Here is a 24,619-nt window from a genome sequence, read left to right as displayed (position 1 = left end):
AGCCATGCAGGCCCAGACCGTGACTCATTTTCTCGACTACTTGAAGGCAACTGTCTGCACAGCTGGCGGGGACGGCAGCGCTCGCCGATGTCTTCCGAGAGGGAGAGCCGAGTGCATTTTCTGCAAGGCCCAGTGATTCCTGTCGTGAATTAGCTTTCAACGAATTTCCCTGTTGCCTCGGGGCAGCCGAGAGAGGGACCAGGCTCGGTTACATGCTACCAGAATTGAGGTTCACGTGTAATCTTAGTAATTTTAAATTTGTGCACTTTTCCCTGAGAAAGCAGAGCTGTTCTCCCAAAATCAGGTTATGCCGTTTTTCACAGACACATCCACACATCTATTTCTCATCCAGTGTCGCACAGGTCAGAGGAACCTCGTGTTAGTTAAATCATCAGTCCGCCACGCTCCATGCTTTTATTACGGTCCACAGCCACCTGCCTCTGGACTGAGGCCTTCGTTCAGTTCAGTCACACTACTTTACAAACCCTTGAAAGAGAAGGAAACCCAATAAAAGACGTATATTTTAAAAATCAAAACACGTGATCAAGTTAATGCAAAAGCAGCAGCTGTGTTTGAAGTCAGATCCAGATATACGATGTGTCAGAGTCTGCTTTTGTCTACCCAGTTGTCATTCTCCCCCCTCTTAGACTGAGAGCCTGGTTTCATTTTGGGGTGCAATGCTCCCAGTTCAAAGTCTGTTTCTCAGCTTCTCTTGCAGCTTTTACATATGTCCAAAGTCCAGGCTGCAAGACTTAAAGAGAAGGTTCACTTATAAAGTAGCTGACTAAGCCAGGAGAGGCCCTGTTTTTCCGCTTTCCCTATTCATCTGTCTTGTTGGTAAAGCAAATGTGATGGCTGGAGCTGCAGGAGCCACATTGGCCCGTGAAGCAAACTTGAAGACAGAAGATGTGCACTGAGGATGGCAGAGCTAAATGGCAGGGAACCTTGGTCCCAGGAAATTTGATGGAAACACCACCAGCCTTGGAATGCCCACATTTGATCTAGTTTTACCTGAGAGAATAGACGTTTATATGTTTAAAGCATTGTTGTTTTGACTTCTCTGATTATAGGTAGCAAAATGTAATTCCCATCCACGTGAAGTAGTGGGGGAGTGCTGGGATTCAATATTGGTCACTTACTATAATTCAGAGAAGGTATATTAATTCCCTGAGGAATTTTATGCCTTCATAAGGCCAATATACAAGCTATTGGAAAATAATGCAAGTATACAGTTTAATCATTCAAAACGACGAACTCACTTAGTCTGGTCCCATTATAGTGGCATATGAGACACATGTAGTCATTCAAAATAGTCAACAAATACTCACTGAGTGCCTCCCATGTATCATGTGTTGAGTTATCTCCACCAAAACACAGCGGGAAAGAGCCGGGACCTGGAGTAAGGGCTTTGAATTCTGACTCGCTGTTTATTAGCTGGCTGACCTTGAGCAAGTCGTTTAATCTTTCTGAGCTTCCGTGTCCAGAATACTCCTTAGCCCACAGGGTTTGTGAATGTGAAACGAGAACGTAGGTAAATATCTTAGCACTGTGGCTTTGCAGCGATGGCAGCAGAGTTTGGGCAGCTCCTGTCTCTGCAACGTGATCCTTCCCATCAAGGAGCTCCCTCACGGAGGAAACAGACGTAATCAGATAATACAGTTAGGCTCGGAAGATGCTATAACAGAGGGGTGAGCAGAGTGTTTTGGAGCCCGGAGAAGTGAGTAACTAGCTCTGTTTAGTGAGCTGAATACAGGTTGTGTTGTCACTAAAACTGTTCACCAGATATTTCTGGATTTCCTCCTCCTGACACATGGTAATGTTGCTCCCCATCCCCTTTGAAGATGCGGCCATAGGATCAGCTCTGGCCAAGGAAAATGAGGAGAAGCAACATGTCTTGCTTCTGAGTGTAAGTTTTAAGAGGCAGTGGACAATCTGCCGTGTGTCCTATCAAGTGTGCAGCGATTGTGGAGCAAACAATGATGCCTCCATCAGCTGGGTCCCTGGGGACTCCAGAAAGCTAGAGCCCCGTCCTCCCCCACCTCCGCCCACTCACTTTGGAGAAGTTACTGTGAGTGAGGAATAAGCTTCTGAGATCTGGGAGTTGCTTGTCACTGGAGCACCACCCAGCCTATCCTGACCGAGTCACATGATGGAGTCATCGTGGAGACTGAGTACAAGTTTCCAGGTAAGGAAGGAGCTTTCAACACTCCCAGGCAAAGGGAATTTTTTATGCAAAGGCACAGTCATAAAAGGACTAACATTTGGTGACGAGTTCAGGACCTCTGTTGCCAACACTGGGAGAGGGTACAGAGGGGCAGAAGCTAGCTAGAAGAGAGAGCGTGCCGGGTACCTTTAACAAGCCCAACCTCCCCGAAGTGATTCAAACTCAGAAGCCATTCAGAGAAACTCTGGATTCAATAAATGAAGAGCTCAAAAATGAATTAGTAAACAAAAATCAAGATACGATAAAAAGGGGGAATGTAGTTCTAAAGACAATGAATTGAGGACCAAATCAACATTGATTCAGCACTAACACGTACATTAGAAACATAAGGAACAGGGAGGATCCGCCAAAACTTCAACCACGGACACAGAGAAAACGTCAACGACTCAGTGACACAGGCAGACGAAACAAGAGAAAGACGGTAAGAGACAGAGAGACGGTAAAGTCACAGATGAGAAGATGTGTCAAAGATAAAGCCCATCAAAATAACCAGTGTCCCTAAAGTGGAGAACTCAACAAATTAAAAATAACAAGTATTCAAAGGTGTAACAGAAGAACATTTTCCTGACATCAAGAAAGAGCTGTCTCTGCAAATGCAGAGTTCACGGTATTGCTGAGGGTATTTGAAATAAAATGCTCCAGACTGAGACACATCCTGGTGAAGCTTCCAACTTCAAGGAATGCATATGAAGTTCTTGAGAGAAGAACATGTGCCCTAAGGATATTCTACCCAACCAATTTATTCCTCATCTAGAAAGGCAAGAGGCACATATTCTCAGATATGAGACAACTCAGGCAGCATAAAGGTTTCTTGAAAAAAGTTTTGAGTTTTCTGTTTTTAGTAACAAAACCCAGACAATAGATGGCTCAGAAAGTAAGCGTGTTCAAAGGACCAGCGGCAGGAAATGAGTCAATTTAAATAAAGGCTGAATATTTTAAAGCCATGTGAATTATATTACAGAAGAAATGTAATTTTTTTACCTTGACAGTGTAATAATAATGTAACTAACAGATATAAGGAGGGAAAAGAGGAAAGGGGTGGTGAGAGGAAATGAGAACATGAATGGCCTCAGATGTTGAAGGAAGAAGTGAAGGAATGATGTGTAACGTTTAGAAGTATATTTTAAAAATACTTCTAATATTTTGCATTAAATTTTCTTCAGGGATCTTTTAGGAAATAATAAATCCAGATAAATAATATTTATTTCAGGTTCAGCAATTCTTTCAGTTTCGTTATATGTTTTCTTCTGTATGCAAACAGGGTACAATTCACATGATTTCGTAAGATTAGGCGTGGACATGCAGGAGACGTGGGACACGGGAGAGAGGGCCGTGAAGGTGAGCCTAAAGAAGCAAGCAGAGAGCAGATCACAAAGCACTTTGTGTCTACTAGGCTGAGGAATTGCGACCTTTCCTATAAGATGGGTGGTGGGGGAGGGGGTGGAGAATTTTTAACCAAGATGGAGATATGATCACACACACATTTTATAAAGGTCATTCTGTCACTTTGGCTGCAGTGTACTTTATGATCTCTTGAAGTGCCATGATTTAGAGATGCTCTATGAGCATGATTTTATAGAGCTAGAGGATGGTCAGCAATGAGCTAGGGTCCTGATCTCTCCTTCAAGTTTTCAGATCTTTCCTTCAGACTCTTAAACACTGCTCTGTTGCATACTTTCACAACATAGTAAACTAGGTGTAAGACACACTAGAAGAATTCTCTTTTCCCTGCTTAAATCCAAAACTAAGTAGTACCCTAATCCTCAGAGACGCCAGGACAAGAAATAGGACGAGGATATATGGGCTTGAGGCTGTGCCCTGCACAAGTCCGGGGTGCTGTTGACGCAAGTACCAAGAAGAGCGACAGCCCCGACCGTGGAGTCGGGTGATGTGGCGGCCAGGTGGGAAGGGCTGGCCGAGTTTGCATGGCTGACCTGGCAATCTCCCATCCCTTCAAAGAAAGATGGCTACAAAGTCCTCTTTTTTAAGGCCTCCAAGGAATGTCATCTAAAATTCTTTTGATGTCAATATTCGTATTTAATAATCTTCATTATTATCAAATTATTCCTTGTGGAAAATGAACGTATTTTCGTGTCTTTTGTCCCATTTTCTGGTTATATCTTCTTTTGAGAAGTTCAGTGACACATCTTTTTCTTGCCATCGCCTCTAACGTAACCGATCCCAATAAATCACCGCAGCTTCCTCCTTTCTAGCCTAAGCAGCCCTCACTTTAATGCACCTTCAAAGCCCAATTTTCCATCCTTTGTATCTTGATCTTTCATAAAATAGCTTCCAATGTTGCACCGAATTTAATAACAAAAACAAACACACACGAAGAACATAGCGGTAGAATGATGGCTGGAGTCTTGAAAAGGACAATTCTGTAAACACAGGCCAGCATCACTATTGTGTTTTTGATAAGGCTAAATTTATCGTCTTATTCTAGTTGTACTGTATTAGAAATCCCCCTTCCAAAATCCCTGGAGATTGGGAGTACGTGCACTACAAATGGAGACCCCATATTTGAGGTATAATTGCATTGGAAAATGGTTTTGATCACATGCTCATTTTCTGCAGCTGTCGCGGACACTGTCAGCTACTACTGACAAGACCCCACCCCTTCTCAGTGCTGGTTACCAACACCCACCCTTCATTCAATATCTTGCAGCCTGGTGCTTCAGGGGATGCTGACTGCTTCCCAGCCCCAGAGGGTGAATCTCATTTACTGTAAATCAACCACAGCACATGCTCCTTTCCCAGGGACCAATGTTAGAATGGGCAGGGGACCCAGTTCTGGTCAATGAAAAGTGGGGTGGTGCTGGCCAGGGGTGGGGGGCTCTGGGACTGTTTGCATCACTCCAAAAATGGACCAAGGAAGAGAAACTGTCTTTATTGGATATTATTATGGGAAGATGTGCTGTTTGGAGCTGCTACGACCATGTTATAAACACAAGGGGATAACACTGAGATAAACACTTGTAACACTGAGATAAAAGCCAAGATCCTGAGGATGGCTGACTGAGAAGATGAAAAGCTCCTGTGCCCCCAATGATGTCACTCAGCTGCCTAAGTAACCCAACCCTGAACTTGTTATGTGAGATCATAAATCCCTTTACTGTTTAGTGGTTCTCAAAGTGTGGTCCCACACCAGCAACATCATCATCACCTGGGAAATTATCAGAAATGCAAATCTGGGCCCCTCTCCAGACCACTGAAAAGAAAGTCCGGGAGCCAGCCCAGCGATCTGGTCTAATACACACTCCAGGTGATTTGGATAAGCCCCAACATTGAAGAAACACTGGTTCAAGCCACTGAATTGCGTTTTCTACGACTTGAAGCTAAATACATCCTAATTAATCAGCTACTTGTGAGTATTTTATGTACCTTTTCTGGGAAACTCTATCAATCAACTTGATGTTTTTGGGTTTTTTGCTTTTAAACATTGGCACCTGAGCTAACAACTCTTGCCAATCTTCCTTTTTTTTTCCTGCTTTCTCTCCCCAAATTCCCCCAGTACATAGTTGTGTATTTTCAGTTGTGGGTCCTTCTAGTTGTGGCATGTGGGATGCTGCCTCAGCATGGCCTGATGAGCGGGGCCATGTTGGGACCCAGGATCCGGAATGGCGAAATCCTGGGTCGCCGAAGCAGAGCGCTCGAACTTAACCACTCAGCTATGGGGCCGGCCCCTGATGTTTTTGTCTTATGCTGAGGTCATCTGAGAACTTACAATGTTGTGGACGGGAAGGTTGGGAGACATGGGAGGGTGTTGCACCTTATCTGATGAGAGTTTGGGGCCACCCAGGTGGGCAGGACAAGAAAATTTAGTAGCTTTTAGAGCTCCTAGGTGAAAGGAGGACATTCTGAAATGCAGAAAAAGAAAACTTAGGAGGGACAGCTCAGATCCGAGGAACCAGAGAGCAGAAGTTTTTTATGTGCAGTGACAAAGGCCATGAGCAACTTGAGTGTCCAGATAGTTTCAAGGAAAGTAGTTCTAGCATGAAATCAAGGAGGTGCTAACGACAAGCAGACAGGAAACCACCAAATTGCTACACAGGATCTTTTGGAACTCTGGAGTGGAAACAAGCTGAAGAGACAAGAAGAGACCCAGCTGGAAGAGTTGAACCTAACAAGATCCTGAAGGGATGGTCAGCATTTTCAAACTGGCAACTGCATGTGACTACAAGGTTGTATTATATACAGATCGTTGCCGAAGCAAGAATCGTCAGCATTGTATTTCACTTCGCTGCATAAATCAGAGATGTGGAAGGGGTTCCCTACTGGGGTGAGGACGAAAAGACACTGCACACTTCTAAAGAAGCAATTATGCCTTTTGTCCTTCGACTGGTAGCATCAGAGTCTCTATGATAAACAAGTAACGCTGGCTTCACTTGAGTACCAGTACACCTCGTCAACTCAGATGCCCAAAGGAATGTCTGTCCAAGTCAACCCCGAAACTTGCTAAGTGATATTGAACTTGAGACTTAAGGACTTCAAGAGGGACTAGCTACGATCCTGCCAGTCAGCTCAAAGACTCTTGGATATGATGACAGCAATTTTACGGTAAAGTGGATGCAGAATACGGTGACAGCACTGTGAACCAATTAGCATCTTCGAAGCTGACTACTGAGTCAGAATCAAACTTCTAAAATCAGTGCAGAGGCATCTTTATCCTTCATCTCATTACGTCCTCTAACACTGAGCGTCGGCCTGAAAGTCTACGAATTGGTTTCCAGTGAATATTTCCAGGATCTACGAACCTTTGAAACACAGCTCTCCACTTCTTTACTCCACTTCTTTACAATTGGCTCTTTTGGGTAAATACATTTGCGGATTCCTGCCTTATAAGACGTCCCTAGAATGACAGTTATTATTTGCCCTTGAATCATTAAAATGTTAAGATTTCAAGGATATCAAACCTTGCAGATAATGCCTCCTTCTCTGTGCCTGATGGAAGCCCTCAGAACAATCCGCTTAGGCACGAACAGGCCACACTGTCACCTACAAGTTCCCAAACAACACACAGTGCCTGCTGGTCTTGTAATTTAAAAGCCATCATTTAAAAATCATTTTCCAAGTTGCTTTATTTGTTCAAAAGAGATGACACCCACATTATTGCATTACTGAATTTTAGGATAGAGAAGATGTATAAAAAGTTTTTTTCTAAAAAGGAAGTAATATTGTCCTTGATAAAAATCAATAGGCATCATTTTTATATTTTCTGCCTCCTAAACTGCATGTCCTGGCTCTGATGACCCTTCTATGTATTCCTGGCGTACACGTTGGTTTCTCTTTCTTATGTGTGTGTCTCAGCAGGCAGCACGGCAGAACGCACAGACACTGGGGCCGTGGTTGTTTGACTCCTGGCCCTGCCACCCATGAGCTACGTGCCCTCTGACAGGTCATGCACCCTCTCTGAGCCTCAGTGTCTTCATCTATAGAAGGTTGTTAGGAAATAGAATGGCGCTAATGTTTGCATAACATTTTGAGCAGTATCCAGCAAATTGCAAAGATTCTATGTTTTGTAAAATAAATAAAACCTTTTTTGTTTTCTTAGCACACTTACTTTTCATAAATTTTGTGATCTGGGGAGTATTATCTGGTTTCCAGAAAAAAAGTTTTAAATTAAGCGGTATCAAAGTATTTTTCAGAGCCTAATGTTACTTAGAGACTCCAAAACACCCGAAGTAGAGTGACTTTAAGTTAAACTCAGAAGCCACACATAAAAAATATCCTCAGGACTTTATTCATTTCATAAATAATGTATTTTATTTTATTGCATATGGCTATTAAGGAGAGCATCCATGATCAATACAGACTACATACAATGCACTATTCTAGTTCCATTTATTCTCGTCTCCAGCAGCGTCACATTGACCCTTATATACAGCGTGTACAGTGGAAGACAGAGCAAGATAAGGTAAGTCTTTTGTCATATCACAATAGCAAGAAATATATTTAACATCTTGATATCCAGAAACAATACGTACCAAAAAAGAAAACACTGTTTAATAACTGTTAAAGTTTATATAGCAAAAAATATTTTAAATTTAAGGTAAGTCAGGCAAAATGTACAAAGACCCAATATACATTGTGAAGTTTTCGCAAACATAACATTTATACATTTTGGTTCCATTCTGTAAACTAAATTAAAAATGTAAATATTGCATATGCCTTTTTTTTGAAATGTACAGGATAGAGGACAATTTAGTACATTATCAACTTTGTATTTTGCTTGTTTCAAGTTGCAGTAGGAACATGAACCATGTGTATAGTGGCATGACTACTCTAAGTATAGAGAACTACTGAAATACGTGTCATACACTGTAGTCAGCGGGGTCCATATTCAGTCCTATTGTCCCCGGGGGAGTTCCAGAGCAAACGCCACCCATCGATTCCTAGTCCCAAAACTAGATCAAAACTTTAGGGCATTCTATACATTTTAATAAAGTATATATATTATACACTGAAATTGACCTTCAAACTAACATCGTCTGGTCTATGCACTGTTGCGACGTGTAATTTTAGAAAAGTAAAAATTTAAAAATGTTCCGGGGGGATCACTTTACATTCAACTTTGTCTTGCAATACAATCCTCTGTTCTAAAAGTTCAGCGTGGAAGCAGGAAGACTTTTGCATTGCCATTAAATATATTTTTAAGACATTGAATTTTTTGGTCTTCCTCTAAAAAAGCCTCATTTTTATTAATGCATTATTCTATAATGATAATATATCTATATATTTATATATATTTTTCTCCAAAAGAAAACAAGAAAGAAAAAAGCTCCCATCTTCATCTCCAATGAATTAGTGTAACCTCCACACGACCCTCAGAGAAGACAGGCACCGGGACGCACCCGCGGGAGGGAAAGGTCCACAGCCCTCCATCACATGTCAAGCGAGCAGCGAGATGACGTGACATTCTGCCGGTCAAGGTCAGCAGTTTTAGGTGACACCTGCAGTGATCGGCACAACACTGACGTCATTTTCAGAACACTGAAAACATGAAACAAGGGTAGGCTCGTCAGGAATTCTTCAACCACCGATGTGCCCTGTGCGATGGTTTCTCTTCTTTTCCTTTTTCTATCAGTAGCAAAGGGGCCGGAATGCCTCTTCTGTGTTGCTTTCCTTTCCGTTGTTTTTTCTAGTTGTTGCTGTTCAGAGCAGCCTTGTTGGCCGACACGATCACGTGATAGTAAAGATCCTACATTTTTTAAAAATCTGCCAGACCCGTGACCACCATGAATCGCTGGCATGCCTACATGAATTTTTGGTTAAAGAAATGCAAGCTCAAGATTAAGGACAGCAGAGACGTCTGAGCTTGTAAATAGATCAAAGGCTTTTGCAATGTGAAGTACCTACATAAACATCTAGAGAGAGAAGATTAAACAAGTCTGTTAAAGGTAAAAAGAGAGATTCGCCCCCTGCCCACCCGCCTCCCCTCCCACCCCCACCTACCCAATACAGTTGATGATTTTCAAAAGTAGTTGCTTCAGTTACATATAATAATTATTATTTATTAATCCATCTTCCAAGTCCAATCTCAAATTTCATTTCTATTGAGAAGAGTCAGTCCCACACTGGGCTGTCTGTGAGCAAGCACGCAGGTACCTGGATGGGAGTTCAACAAGCAGCTGTGTACGGGAACCAGTTTAATAAGGCTGATGACCACACTTGAGACACATTCTGCACAGATACACGGGAGGTCCCGCCGGCCCCCGACCACGCAAATCCGGCTTCACCTGGAACTGAGGTAGGACTGTGGTAGTTTTGAGTGTATGCCAGTAAATACCAGATTTTACCACTTTAAGGGGTATTGGTAGAATCTCCTAGCATGCTGAGGGATAAATTTGCTTTGCCAAAATGAAAGTAAGAAGAAATTAAGACACTGGCCACAATTTAAAGGGCCAATGAAAACATCCAATTTTCTTGAGAATAACTTCTTCAGCGAACGTTGTTAAAAAAAAAAAAAACACAACACAACACAAACAGCACAAGGAGGAATGCCCCCTGACGGGAACAAAGGAGAGAGCTGGGCGTTCTTGCCTTGTTGGTTCCGTGACCAATATAGTCACAGATGTTTCAAAACGTAGTCATTGCTCAGATCCAAAAGAAAATTGTAAGCAGCTTCAGATTTTAAAAAATGCTGAGCATCTCCTGTTAATGTCATTCTCTGATGTGTGACGTCATGTGATAAAGCCAGACAGATCTTCACTCTGAAAAAGAAAGGAGAGAAGTCATCAGTGGCTGTCTCGAGAGCAGAGCCATCTTTGGAGTCAGAGGAAAAGTCCCTCTTAACTGGCCCTGATGATCTGTGTCATGTCCAGAAAGTGATGCACGTTGGGAAGCAGACTGTCCTCGGTCCATTTTCCAGAAACAAGTTCGATGGGCGAATGCTCATTCAGGTTCCCTGGAGGCAGAACTATTAGGTTTATAGTGAGTTGTGAGGTCCATACGGTGAGGGTCACATTTTCAGTTTGGAAAAACTATTCACATGTGCTTTTGTGAGTCATTCTGTTGAAGGAGACGTGGAAGGATGTCTCTGCCCTTCAAAGAGAGAAGCTGTGTGACCCGGCCACGGCCCCTGGAACTGCCTAGGTCTTGGTTCTTTGTGTGGACTGTGGGAAAAAACACTGCCTTCCTCACGGGGCTGCCGAGAAGATGAACACACACATGACGCGTGTTCAAGTGCAACGTAAACAACACTGATTATGCAAATGCGCATCACAGTAAGAAAGGAGTAATGAGACCACATTTCTGCCCTCAGAAAACCCTTCCAATTGGATAATCTATCCTATTCCTAAGGCAACGCAAAATTTCAAAAGCTCCTGCAGCGACATGCTGGCTGTTACACACCCTCCTCATCTGTCCGCCTCCCCAGGGTCCGGGTGAAGACATCTACTCGTCCCGCTGAGCTCGGTGAGGATGTGGCGAGGACGTGACGTTAGGACCCCAACCAGCTCTAATTGCTTCCTTCCCTCCAGGCTGAAAGATCTAACTTCCTTAACCTTTCCCCAGTTTCCAACGTTTTCAGCCTATTTTTACTTGATGTGTTCCTTCTTTCAGGGGCAGATCAACTTGGGAGACTTTGACATTTCATAGCATATTGCCTTTTTTTTTTTTTTTAAGTTTCTTGGCTTTTGAAAAAAATGCCAAGTTGTTCATTTTCACCCCTCTTCACAGTCATAGCTACTCTGTCACATGTGAGCACTGCTGGTCCCGCCCTCTCTTGCTGCCTCTGCAGCTATGTTTACGAAACCGGCATTTCTGAATACTCCTGTAAAATCATCATCATTCTGATGCTAGACTCTCACCCCACTCCCTGGTTTACCTTTTTGTGAATCTAATTCTTTTCTATTCATCTTGAATAGAAGACTGATTCCAGCAAGAGAGAAAATTCCAGTGTTGCGCCTGCAACCACCTGGTCCCTGCTCCGCACACGGGCGGTCCCCTGGTACCAACTCGGGTTCCGCATGGCGCGCAGAGTCAGAAAAGCGGAGCCTGTACAGGAACGGTGCAGTCAGCGCACAATGGAGAAACTGCAGCTTTTCAGGACTGTTTCTAAAAGTTTCCTACAATGTGACAATTTGAGGCAGTGTACTTCATCTTACCACTTTTAAAAAGCCTTATGTCCTTTAAAAAATGTAACAGGTAACCTCTTCTGGAAATGAAACTTAACAGAAAACAGAACCCAAAATTTCCTGAAGAAAGATGTGTCCTCCACTATTTCATTCATCATCGTTGTGATTTCCAGTTCAAGAGACTACAGTGCGAACCTGAACATTTTCATCCCTTAAAAAGCAGGCACCTGCTAAAACCCACCTGGGCTTGCGTCTCACTCTAACATAAGTTTGCATTTTGTCACCCATGCCCTGACTGTGAGACGAGTCCCAGGGCCACCCCAGAGTAGGTAATCAAGACCCCCGTGGATCTGCTTGCAGAAAGATTTCTATTCACCGTTTCTTTTGCTTCTACACTAATGATTAGCTAAATGTGGCTAAATTGTCTTGTGTTAACTCTAAACCCATTATCTTGAGAACAGCTAAGCAAGTTAAGTTCTTTAATTCCTCAAACTTAAACACATAGTCATATGAATGGGGCTTAATTATTGCTGAAAAATTTACTTTCCACATTTCCATTTGGAAATTCATGGGGCCAGGCACAGATTCACTCTGTTTTTAAGGACGCTTTATTGCTATGAACAGCTCCGATCAGTAGGTCTTCGTGAGCTCTAATCAAGCTGAACATGGAATTTTATTTTTTGAAGTATGATACAATTATCAAAACCTTAATTTCTAAGCGTTAGCATGATGAAAGAAAAGAGCCGATAAAAGGCAAGGATATAACTCATCCATGCATTTATTCACACACTGACCTTTCAACAATCTTGTTTTTTTTATTCTACTTGGGTGCGGGGCCTCAGTGAGGCAAATGGGACGTTCACCAGTAAGAGGACAGCTATTCCCTGGGGACGGAGTGGAAGCAGCCCTTTCAAACGTGAGCACTGCACTCCGCAGAGGCCCGAATACCGAAGGGCTGCCGGGCGGCCGGTACCAGAGTGTGAAGAAGCCCTTGCAGAGATGCAACAGAAGTGACGGCTGCAGCAACCCAGCGACACGGCTCCACGTTGGGACGGGAAGGAACCCAATTCCCCAGGATGCCGAGGCCGAGAAGTGCTGTCACAGGGAGAGCAAACCGCTCACGCACGCGGGAAGGACCGAGCAGGCAGAGGCCAGGGGGATCAGAAAGAGGATGGCCACCCGCTCAGAGACAGACATCTAGGCATGGCATGTGCTGTGCTTCCAACACATTTTTAAATTTACAGACATGCACTAGAGCAAAAGCAATGTGCACTCAACCTGCCTCCTACTAGGGTAAAAAACACTTGCTTTCCAGGGACGCCTCTTGTCACACAGCAAAGAGACACTGGAGACCCGAGGACCCGCTCATTTCTGTGGAACGTCAGTCCAAGCCGCCCCCTAGCCTGCATTGCAACACCTGCGGTTTACCCCGACTTGGTTTCCCCGGCCTCGCCTGAGACGGGCCCACCCCATGGGCTGCGGCCGAGCAGGGCCAACTGGGGGCCTCGGAGGTCCCCACGCAAATCGCAAACACAACTAGCCACCCAGCAGAGGCCCTCTTTGTCCAGACGCAAAGGCCAGGAAGACCACATCCGATCAAGATGACATGCTGAGCAAAAAGATTAGGATAAACTCTATGAAACGTAAAGACCAGGAAAAAGGGATCCGTTTTAGGGGCCCAACTGTAATTTCTAATCTGTTGCAGAAAGAAAGGCTGAGACCGAAGCCGTCTGCCTCACCTGAGAGCTCAACACCGTTTCCAATGCGAGCCGGCCGGGTCACCAGCACACGTGCTCGCCAGGGCTCTGGACCAGGACCACAAGGAGGAACCCAGCCCGAGGGAAAGACACGCCAGCCAAGAGGCCGAGAGGGCCACAGGCTCAGCGCCCGCCACTGTGGCTCAGGCGGGCCTCCAGAAGCCAAACCCCTGGTCCTGAAACCACCTGGACACCACTCCCTCGGAGAAACCCCGCCATCCCCAGAAAGAGGAGGGGGAGGCAGGAGCTGGAGCGGAGGATTCTGTGCACACTTCCGCCTTTCAATTTACTCACGTCTCAAGCAAGTTGTTCTCCCTCCTCTGAAAATGAGTCTGGTTCATCCAGACTAGAAAAAAAGTCTTCTAACGTTACTAACCTGACGTCCTCAACCTTTAAATATTTACGCTTCCTATAGATGACATTCCAGCAAACTTTTATTTATTTCTTATCTATGTAAATTCTACTAGACGCAAAGAACAAATTATTAATTTTATGATCACTCCACACTGAATATTTATTAAGATCAGAGACGTTCTTTGAACTCGTCAGGTGCAGCGGGAAAACAAAAAAGAAAGACAGTAAGATTCACGCGTTGCTCATGAATGCAATCACAGAATCCCGGGCACCAATTCTGCTCTTAGATATAAAGCACTAAGAATAATTTAAACTTGCTGATACACACGGAACTTGTCATATAATTACACACCGTACTATTCTGTAGCTTAGACATTGCTTTGTAAAGAAACCCATTCACAGAAGCACCAAGCAAGAGTTACTAGACAAAAAAAATTTCAACAGAAAGATTAAAGTTGTTCCATATGACATGTCACGCAGGCCAGCCATCCCCTTCTTTTTTCTGCTCTGTCACATATGACAGATGATGTTCATAGGAGGGACACAGTCCCATGTGTCAGTTGCCATAATTCCCTGGGGATTAGCAGTAACTCCACCCTTTTCTCTCTCATTTTAAAGAGTAATCACAATGCAAATGAGCAAGACTACTGTCAGTTAAGGCCCCACCTTCAATCTGCTCTACTTTACAGATAAAAGGAAGAGAGAAAGAGAAAACAAACAAACCACAAATGACCACAACTTTGTCAATAAAACACATGGAAAAGCTCCCTTGCCGCGGACAGCACAAATGTCAAAACACTGACTGTCAGGCCACGTGCGCTGGGCTCCACAGTTCCAGTTACTTCAGTGGAAAACACAGTGAGCACCAGGTCTGGAATGTTTTAGAATAAATTGGGTAAATTTACTCTGGCAGATAAACTCCAGCAGCATTCTAAACACACATTCGGATGCACGACTCTGTCGTTATAACTTCTCATGAGAATGTGGATTCGGGCACATTTGACTTCACGGTCCTGTTTCAGTGTTCAGAATTCAGTACACACACCTGGGTCATAGCTACTCTGCCCATGAAGGCCCTGGTTCTCTCACAGAGTGTCTCGTGGGTTCTATGTAGAGCCCCATGTAGGGCCCCCACAAGGAGTCCGATGTAGCTTTTCATGTGAAGACCCATGTAGATAGAGCCCCATATAGGACTCCACACAGAGCTCTATGTACGGGCCCACGGGGGTCTCCACACAGAACCCCACATACAGCTCCATGCAGGGCTCCATCTCAGACCCCTGTGGAGCCCAATGCAGAGTTTCACGCGGAGCCCTATGTAGCCAGAGTCCCACGTAGGCTCCAGGGAGGGCGCCGCAGCACGGCAGAGGGGAATGGGACCCCACAGGCCTTGGGTGCGCAGCACTGGACCAAACAGAGTGCAAATCCATTTAGTGGGTAAAAATGACTGAACATTTCCAGGCATATCTGAATCAGGAGCGCTGTAGTATTGATCTGCATGACAAAATGAATCAATATCCTTCCTAAAATTAAAATTTATATTTCCAGTAGCAACTATGATTAAGAAACAAAGAAACTGTCTGGTGAGCCTAGACATGTCCCTCAGGCCCATTTAGCCCTTTAAGTTAAACACAGAATTACAGGAAAAAAGAAACTTCTCAGTTACATAAGAAATTCCTAGAAAAACAAATCTGATAATTCAGTATCTCTTTACTTTAGGAAAAGCAAAACACTCTTAGAATATACCAAAAAAAAAAAAAAAAAAAAGGAAGGTTGGGTGTGATAACAAACAAGCCAGAGATTCTAAGAAAAACGGTTACTTGAACTTTTCTTTTAAATTGGAAAAAAATCACTTAAAAAGAAAATAAGGAAGAAGTTCCCAAGACAAATGGGGGCAGTACATTACTTTCCCAAGCCTACTTGTGAAAGATTTAAAACTTTCTTTTATATGAGCTCATCATTTCCACTGACAATTAAAATCATTTCATCCTGAATGCTTATTAAAGAAATTTCCTAGCATCAAGTCGTAACTTGATGTTAATGACACAACACGAAACAGGATGAGACAATCTAGTTTTCGTATACGGCTGGGGTTAATAAAAGGTACTTCTACTTCTTTAGCTCCTGTTTAATCCTTCACATAAGACCTTGTCTTAATCACCAAAGACCAGAGCTACTGGGGTCCCAGACTGTTAACCACTGCTCTTCCAATCCAGAGTCACAGTTCACCCACAGCAACCTGTACCATTTATAGTGCATAGCCCCAGCTGACTTCGTATCATAATACTTAAGAACTCGTTTCTTTTCTCTCCTTGTTATTAAAAAGCCTAACATGTGCATCCTATCATCTATTCTTCTATGGGAAGAGTTTTTCACCATACGTGCAGCATTGTCCAACATCACAGGAGAAATATTATTGATTATTCCAGCACAAACAGCCGAGAGGCAAAAATGCCCCCTGAATTGCTGGTGGATCCTTCTCTTAAATCACGAAATATCAGACCTTTCTAGATAAAGACGGGAGAGCACCGGCGACTTGCCCCAAGCCTCGCAGCTGGTCAGCAGGATAGGAGAGTCCTTACCTTCCCCCAGAATTTTCCTCACTGCTCCATTTGGGGCCACCACTGTCCATTTCTGAAAAGAACGAAAGAGGGGTGGGACTGGGCGAGGAGTGGGAGGTCTGGAGCTCTCACCTGGGCCCAGAGTTTAAACTTTTACAGAGTACTGTCAGCTCTTTACAAAACTCTCCCCAAGGACACCAAACACTGCACAGACTATGGATTTCTGCCTTGTGCGTCTGTCTCCCCGGCTGGTGGAGGGGCTGGACCGTGCCTGTCCCCAGCATCTGGCACCGTGCTTGTTAGGTCCTTCCTAAATCTCCGCGGAGTTAAATTAAAATAAAAACCCAGGGGCTTTAGGCCATTTCTCACAGTCAGAAAAGCTAAATAAAATCTAACAGAGTACACATTTCAGAAATGTCTGAGGCCCAAGAGAAAAGAAAACCTTTTTCACCTCACCAGAGTGGCGTTCCAAGATGGAAGTCAGTAAACGACAGCCACATCTGGCCCACTGCCTGCGCCTGTAAATAAAGCTTTATTGAAACACAGCCACGCTCATTCACGCGCACGTGGCTGCTTTCGCACTTGAACAGCAGAGCTGAGCGGCTGTGAGGGAGACTGCGTGCCCCAAGACATAAGGAAGACACGAGGAGAAAGGAGGGCACATTTGTCAAAATAACACCACATATTACCATCTGTCTTACAGCTGGAGACGAATTGATATCCCCTTTGAAAATTATCTGCAGGCTTACGTACCCTAGAAATGCAATACTATCTACTAAAAACCACGCTCTCCTGTTACAGACTTTACCGAAAATGCGGAAGGGAGTCGTAGAATCGCTTACGAAGCCTGCACACTTTTGGAGTTAATTTCCCTCACTTATGGCTCTTCTATTTGGTTTTTTATGCACAACACAAAAGTACTGAATAATCATATTATATCATGATTATTACTAAATATATAGTACTACTCTTTCGACGTTAACAGAGATAAAGTTATATACATCAGATCTGCAATTCAAAAAGGGTCCAAATCCTTTCTGAGTCTTGGGTCATTTGAGAATGTGAATATAAGCATTACATTTCTGACCTACAAAACAAGGAGAACGTTCGGGCCAAGTGATATAACTTTCATTAAAATTGCAAATATCCTATGAAGAGTGTAATTCTTTCTTCAGATTTAACACATAATTATACTTATAATTTTAAACTGATGCAGAAAATATGTATCTAATGTACACTGTAAAAATGTTTATATTGTTTCTATCTGAAGTTCTCAAACCTAAATATTGTTTTTCCTATGAAATTAGGGAATGTAGAAAACAATTTATTCAAGATCTATCCATCCCGAAATATCCTGCAGTTCTAGATCATCAAAAGAACCTTTCTTTCCTTCAAATATTTAAACATTTAAGAGTTGCTACTGGGTTTTTATAGTATTACGATTCAATTCCTTTGTGTTTTATTATGGAAATTGAAATAAGCGTTTTCTGGAAGTCTGAAATTACGCCAAATACAACTCAAATTCCCTCTATAATATTACTGAGTAGGGAACATATTTATGAGTATAGTTACAAGGGTACACCTTTGGGATTCTAAACTATACTCTGCTTTTCACATTTAACAATAATGCAGTAATTTGGAAATGTATTCAAAATAGGGTGTAGTGAAGTGCTCGTCTTTCATTACAGGAAAAAAAGGAAAAAGAAAAGATTAAAGAAAAAAGGGCGAAACTGTGTAGTCACCCCCCGGCACCCCGCCCCAAGCCCAGCTAGTGACCAGGCCATCGTCCTTCTAGACACCAAGCTTCCGCTGGGCACCAGCACACGGCGGCCTGAGCAGCCTCTGCTTCAACAGTAGGTAACCTCCCTGCATCTATAACATCCGTGTAGGACAGGATGTCAGCTCTGTCCACTGGGGGAAGAATGTATCTGACGCAACAGTCCTTATGCGAATGGGCACCCAGCCTTTAGGTGTCGGGTCTGGAATAAGGTCAAGGCTGAGTGTCAAGTCCCACTCAGAAACTGAGCGCATGCTCTCTCGGCCCCGGCTGAGGCCAGAGGACTCTCTCCCACCATCAGCCATCTCAAAAGCATTCCCAGGAGCCTAGGAATGACTCAGGGCAAGCCGGTTCCACACCACCCTAAGACCACATGCCATTCCCATGGCTCAACACAACGTGGGTGTGGACGGCCACTGGTCCCATCAGAGTCAGCGACCTGGGGCCCAGGAGCCAGCACTCACCATCCTGTTCCCTCTTATGTAAATGGGGACATTATTCATTATTCTCCCGCCCTGAATTCCTCACGAGGCCACTGTGAAACTATCACATGAGATTTTATGTATAAAATTTATAAATAAATAATTCAAACAAAATATAAAGATAGGAATTCTTTTCACACACAGAGAAGCACATGCTGGTAGCATGACTTGCATCTTGGGGCTGGATCCCTGAGCTTCCTTCGTGCGCCTTCAAATGATGGAGACATGTAACCACATGTTTGGTTTGGAGCTACAAAGACGTCTTCAGCCGGCAGCCCTGAGCTGCCGCGGGAAGCCTGACTCCTCCCCCTGCTCTCGGGCTAATTTGTGCAGCCACAGCCGCGGTATCTCTGAGCACATTCGCCATCACAGACTTTTCTTCATTCAAAATTATATCCATGAATGACATCACAAACAATTACAACTTCAAGCAGCAAATAAACAACTGATGAATGCACGAAAACAATGGCAAATAGCTCCCAGAATAAGATGAATAAACTTATTTTAATTGGATAGAGGCGGAACAGAAGTAGAATTGTTTTTCTGGGGGTAACTCTGGGCCATCTGAAGCTAATAGTCCTCAAACGCTGCACAGAGCGCCTGCCCGGCTGCTTTCTTCACGCCCTGCGGATGGGACAAAACACCCAGAAAGGGGCCGCGTGCATCCCTGTGTGAGCAGCTGCGCATCTGAGAATTCACAAACCCCTCTTCACGTCGCATGTGCCCAGCAAGCACGATGCGTCGTCCATGAGCTGGGGTCCGGCTAGCAGGCGCCCAGGGGCAGCATTTCTGTTCTCTCTGGTCTATACACAAAGGTGCAGCAAAACGTAGACCGACATTTAAATTCCTCTGCGGCAGCTGAGAGAGACTTCATCCGAATGAAGACGACTTATTGAAATTTCAGTAATGAAGAATGGAAAATGCTAAGTTACAACCATCTTTATAAAGATCATTTACTAAAACATGAAATAAAGTAGGACAGCGGCAGCTGATGGCCAGGCCTCCCCAGGGGACACCGTGGTTCCTCCCCACCCAGGCTGCAGATGACCCACCCTCACCCCAAGCTTCGCATCCAGACAGCACACAGGTCAGGTCAGGCTCCAGCACATGCTCGTTCAGCCCAAATGCTCAACTGTTACTATGATGTCACTCAAAACTTGGGTCTCAGCAGAGCACACCTGCTGAGGACCAACTTCTGCAGCCTCGGCAGAGCCTACACTGGTGGGATCCAGTAGACGGTCCACGTGTTCATCGGCTGGGAGGGACCTCGCACACCAGGGGCCCGGGACCACAGCATTGTCACAGGCCCCTTGAGAGATGCGCAAGAGCAGGCAGGTGGGAAACCTGGGCCCCCAAGCCCTCCTGGAGAGCCCAGGGCCACCAACTGTTGGACTCGGAGCAAGGAAGGGCACCCGCTGCTGCCTCCAGCGTGGGGAGGCGGTCATGCCCAGGGACGGAGGGGGCCCGGCTGTCCAGACGGGGACACACTGGGGACCCTGCTGAGACACACGTGATCACAATCACGCCTCCCATCATCCTCTCCTCCCCAGTGAGAAGCGAGCAAAGGAGCAAACTTCCCAGCGACACAAAGCCACAGCCCCCGAACTGCTGAGGGCTTGGGGAGAGGAACGACCAACTCAGCATGAAGACAACACTTCCTACCTTCAAAGAAGGCTGGCCCGTGAGGGCCACTGACAAGATGGCACACCCAGCTCCTCCACGCTGCGCAGGGGTCCTTCAAGACTTGGAAGAGCGGATGCAAAAGAGACGTACCTCCCCACCACCTCCTCGGTCGCAATCAAACGACACAGCCTGGGCCGGCAAGCGTGTACTTAACGCGTGTCACCATGTCCCACCCAGCCCACACCCGTCCCCTGCCCTGGGAGGAGGGCTGCACAGACAGCGGTACTGCATCCGGGGAAATCATTCCCACGGCTTCACGCTCAGCAGCTGTGTGACTTCATGAGGCCCAGTACACGTGAATTAATATGAAATAATGGTTATTTTCTCTATTTTCCTCAGACAGAGAGCTAAGAGGCTGTCCTTCCACTTCTGCTTGCTGCACTGACCTGAACGTGATGGGATTTAGGCTTCAGAGTGGCCTAAACAGACTAACAGAAAGACGGGAGAGTAAATTTGCTCAAACTCTAAACCGTTTCGCACAGATACGACAAGACTCCGAGTGAATCAGCTTATTTACAGTCTGCATCAGCATCTGCCACAGAGGGGGAAGGGGCAGCCCCACCAGAGTGTCCCCAAAGGCCCTGGGTGCAGGTCTCAAACCTTCCCAACATGCAGACGCACAGCTTCCTGTCACCCCCACGTCCTGCCACGACCCCAGATCCATCAGCCTCTCAGGAATTCCTTTAGGAACCAGAGAGTCCAAGGAGATCCACAAGCATAAAACGTTTTCTAAAACATACCCTTGACAGTAAAAACCTAAATTTCACATTTCTGGTCTGCAAGAGGTCAGAGCAACCCCTTATCGGAAGGAATAACTGTTAATACAGTTAAATAATTACGACGTGGTCATCATTCTGCCCTTATTAAAATGCATAAGTTTCGTTAAGACATTTTATATACGCCATCGTTTTTTTACGTATTTCAGGAAAAAATAAGTAAAACTGAGCCTAAATTCTAAAGACAGACCAAAACAGCAGGTGTTTTTCAAATCCTACAAGCTCCTGGCGACCCCCCACCTGCCGTCAGGAAGGGGACGCCTTCCCCACGGTCAGGAGGCTGGCTCTGTCCCCATACCCCACCTCTGTCCCAGCACCCCGGCCTCCGTCCCTGCGCCCCAGCCTCTGTCCCCGCGCCCCAGCCTCTGTCCCCGCGCCCCGGCCTCTGTCCCCGGGCCCCGGCCTCCGTCCCCGGGCCCCGGCCTCCGTCCCCACGCCCTGGCCTCTGTCCCCGAGCCCCGGCCTCTCTCTCCATGCCCCGGCCTCTGTCCCCATGCCCCAGCCTCCGTTCCCACACCCTGGCCTCCGTCCCTGCGCCCCGGCCTCTCTCTCCACGCCCCGGCCTCTGTCCCGGCGTCCCGGCGCCCCGGCCTCTGTCCCCACGCCCCAGCCTCTGTCCCCGCGCCCTGGCCTCTCTCAGGGCAGGCATCGTCAGCTCCAACCTACTCCACCGGTGCCTCCTTGGGAAACAGAATCTGTGAAATACAGGGAATAACAAATCATCTATCATTTTCGGTTCCAACTCAACTGAAGAACGAGCTCCACCGGCCGCAGAGCCAGCAGGCAGTGCTCCCTTTGGCAGCGAGTACCTGGGGTGCCCTGCACAGGGCGGGCAGGGGTCGGCGGCCACCCGTCCCAGGCCACCGCCAAGGGGTTCACAGGGTCTATCCAGTGACAGGGCCTTTTTTCCCAAACGGAGGCGCTGTGACCCCAGAAGACACAGAGCCAGGCAGCCCCCTCCAGGAAGGGGACGGGCCGGAGCCGAGGCTCTCCACCCGCAGCCGTTTCCTTTAAAAAGTAAGGATAATAACGAGAACCTACCCTCCCAGGAGACTCTGAGGGTTAAACACCATTAAAAAATGTTTTATAAATAACAAGAACGCCCGGGTCATCAAGCACGTCATCCTGCGACTAGACACGTGCTCTGATGTTCTCGTTTATCTTGTGAAAATTCCCCCCTGGCTTCCCCACCTCAGTTACATCCTGCTGTCCTCATTTCCCTGAAACTCTTAGGTCTTTTCACATTTTACATACTATTTTTGAGAAAGAAATTCAAAAGCTGACATATGCCTCACTAAGTAAAAAAAAAGAAAGAAAGAAAAGTACTATGACAGAATTAGATGACTCCAATAGAAAAGTTTTTAAATGCTCTACACATTGTTCCAAAGAAACTATATTTCCCTTTCATGCTGTCAATATGAACTACAGTCTTTAGGATGGCTGACCAGGCTCCGCCTGTCACAGTTCCTGCTTACCTCCTCACTTCACCCCCTACTCTCTCCCTACTCCCTCTTTGTGAGCCACACTGGTCTACTTCTTACTCTGGAACACACCAGCAATTTTCTGCCCCAGGGCCTTTGCACGGCTACCCATTCCCTTTGCCTAAATGGATCCTCCCCCTACATATCTACAAGACTCGCTTCCTCACCACCTTCAAGTTGTCACCTTTCTCCCTCCCGCCCTTTCCTGCTTTATTTTCTGGAGTATTTATTTCCACCTACAATACTTCACGTTCTGAACACATTTCAAAGTTAAGTTTACTTCCTAGGTTTCAAAGGTAGTCTTGAAGACTCAGTACCTTTTGTTTCTTCTTTACAGCTTGGAAACCAAACCTATTTCTTTCTAGGCTGTACTTTAATATTTTTCAAATGGGTGAAATATTTTTAAACTATTTAATATGTAACAATCGGTGTCTTTGTAATGAAAAGATAGGAAAATTTGACCATTTAATTAAATTTGAAAGTTAAAGAGAGATCTAACCATTTCTGCCCCTGTCTTTCCTGCCCCACACACAGCCCACCTTTCTATCCTTAAGTGACGCTCCTGTCGTCTTTTTGCTTATTTTTTCTGGGAAGAACAGTTGAAAGGTGGTAAAAGGTAAGAACGACAGGATACTCACCTGGAACGGACTCCACACCAGCCTGATGGGCTGGTGACACAAAGCTGCCCCAGCAAGCGGGGCTGCCAGCTCCAACCACATGGGCCCAGGTGGGCAGGTGGAGGTGGGCAGGGGCTGTGGGAGCGCAGGCCCAGAGCAGGGGGCGAGGGGCTGCCGGCCAGGGGCTCCTGTGCCCGGGGCGGGGCCTTCCCGGACAGCCCACGATAGCAGTCAAAGGACGGACGCGCGCTTTTATACCCGGCTTCAGAGACACCTGCACGCCATTCCAGGCAGGTCTTAAGAAAACACAACCCTATTTGGAAATTATTAGGATGAGGACTAAAAATGAAGCAATCTGAAGAAGCATAAAATATAAAAAGAACTGTGATTGTATTAAATGTTTGTGGGTGATTTATGAGAAATATTTTAACTAAAACCTACATGTCTACTTTTATGGAAGCGCACGCTGCGTGACAGAAGCAGCGGGACGCATTTGAAACGTGAGCTTCCCCACGTGTGCAGCCATGGATGCACAGAAGGGCGACGAGAGAAGACAGGGGCCCACGCGCAGAACCCCTGTCACCCAGATGAAAGAGGGAGCGCCTTTTTAAGCAATTGTTGAGGGTGAGCAGAGAAGAATCAGAAGGCGCAAGAGAGACCCACAACGTAGCACTGGGAAGTTTCTGGAACGCTGGCATTGACAACAAAGAGAAATTCCAGGATCCTTACAAGAGGCAAGGCCTCCAAGAGGCGAGAGCAAGCTGACCCTGGGACCGAGGACCCTGGCAAAAATCAAACCTATGGTTTCCCAGAGAAGAAAATTGAGCCGGAATTTCCACCTCACGGGCTGCACCCCAAGTGTGAGGACAGAGGGTGCTAGAGTGTGAGTGGCTCCATCAGAACTTTCCAACGAGGGCACCCACAGTCCCAGCAGGGACATCCCACTTTGTCTTCAGCCAAGAATGCCTGAAGAGCGGGCACCTGTTGAGGTGTTCCCAGTGGCTGCCCAGAATACAGCTGTGGGGTGCCGTCCGAAGGGACGATGAAGGCGCCCGCCCAGGGGGCAGGGGTTCGTCTCAGATTTCCCTCCTATCTCCTGGAACATCGACTCCTGTGTTGGAACACACTGAACTCTCAATAAATTGATCGGCTCAACTGTCTTCTAGCTTCAGGAAACGGCTGAAGACATGATGAATTCGGAACCCTGCAGCTGACCTGCGCGGATGGGAGCCGTGAAGATGAATGCTTATCACCCAGAGTTATTCCAGGAACTTAATTAAAGGCTCCACACCGGGGAAGCTTGGCTATTTCACCGCAGTGGTTATTTCA

At 45.7% G+C, this 24,619-nt stretch overlaps 1 protein-coding gene across 1 annotated transcript in view; it reads right to left on the bottom strand.

Moving 5' to 3' along the window:
- Positions 1 to 7,967: 7,967 nt before the first annotated feature.
- Positions 7,968 to 24,619, bottom strand: part of IRS2 (insulin receptor substrate 2) — a 30,847-nt gene continuing 14,195 nt past the window's right edge. Inside the window, 3 exon segments of the mRNA XM_046664117.1 lie at positions 7,968 to 9,591; positions 9,680 to 10,437; positions 16,496 to 16,547. Coding sequence (XP_046520073.1) covers positions 10,293 to 10,437; positions 16,496 to 16,547 — 197 coding nt within the window. The 3' untranslated portion in view covers positions 7,968 to 9,591; positions 9,680 to 10,292.

Source organism: Equus quagga, chromosome 6, assembly GCF_021613505.1.
Source record: "Equus quagga isolate Etosha38 chromosome 6, UCLA_HA_Equagga_1.0, whole genome shotgun sequence".
Lineage (NCBI taxonomy): Eukaryota > Metazoa > Chordata > Mammalia > Perissodactyla > Equidae > Equus > Equus quagga.
This window is presented reverse-complemented; position numbering and strand designations above follow the sequence as displayed.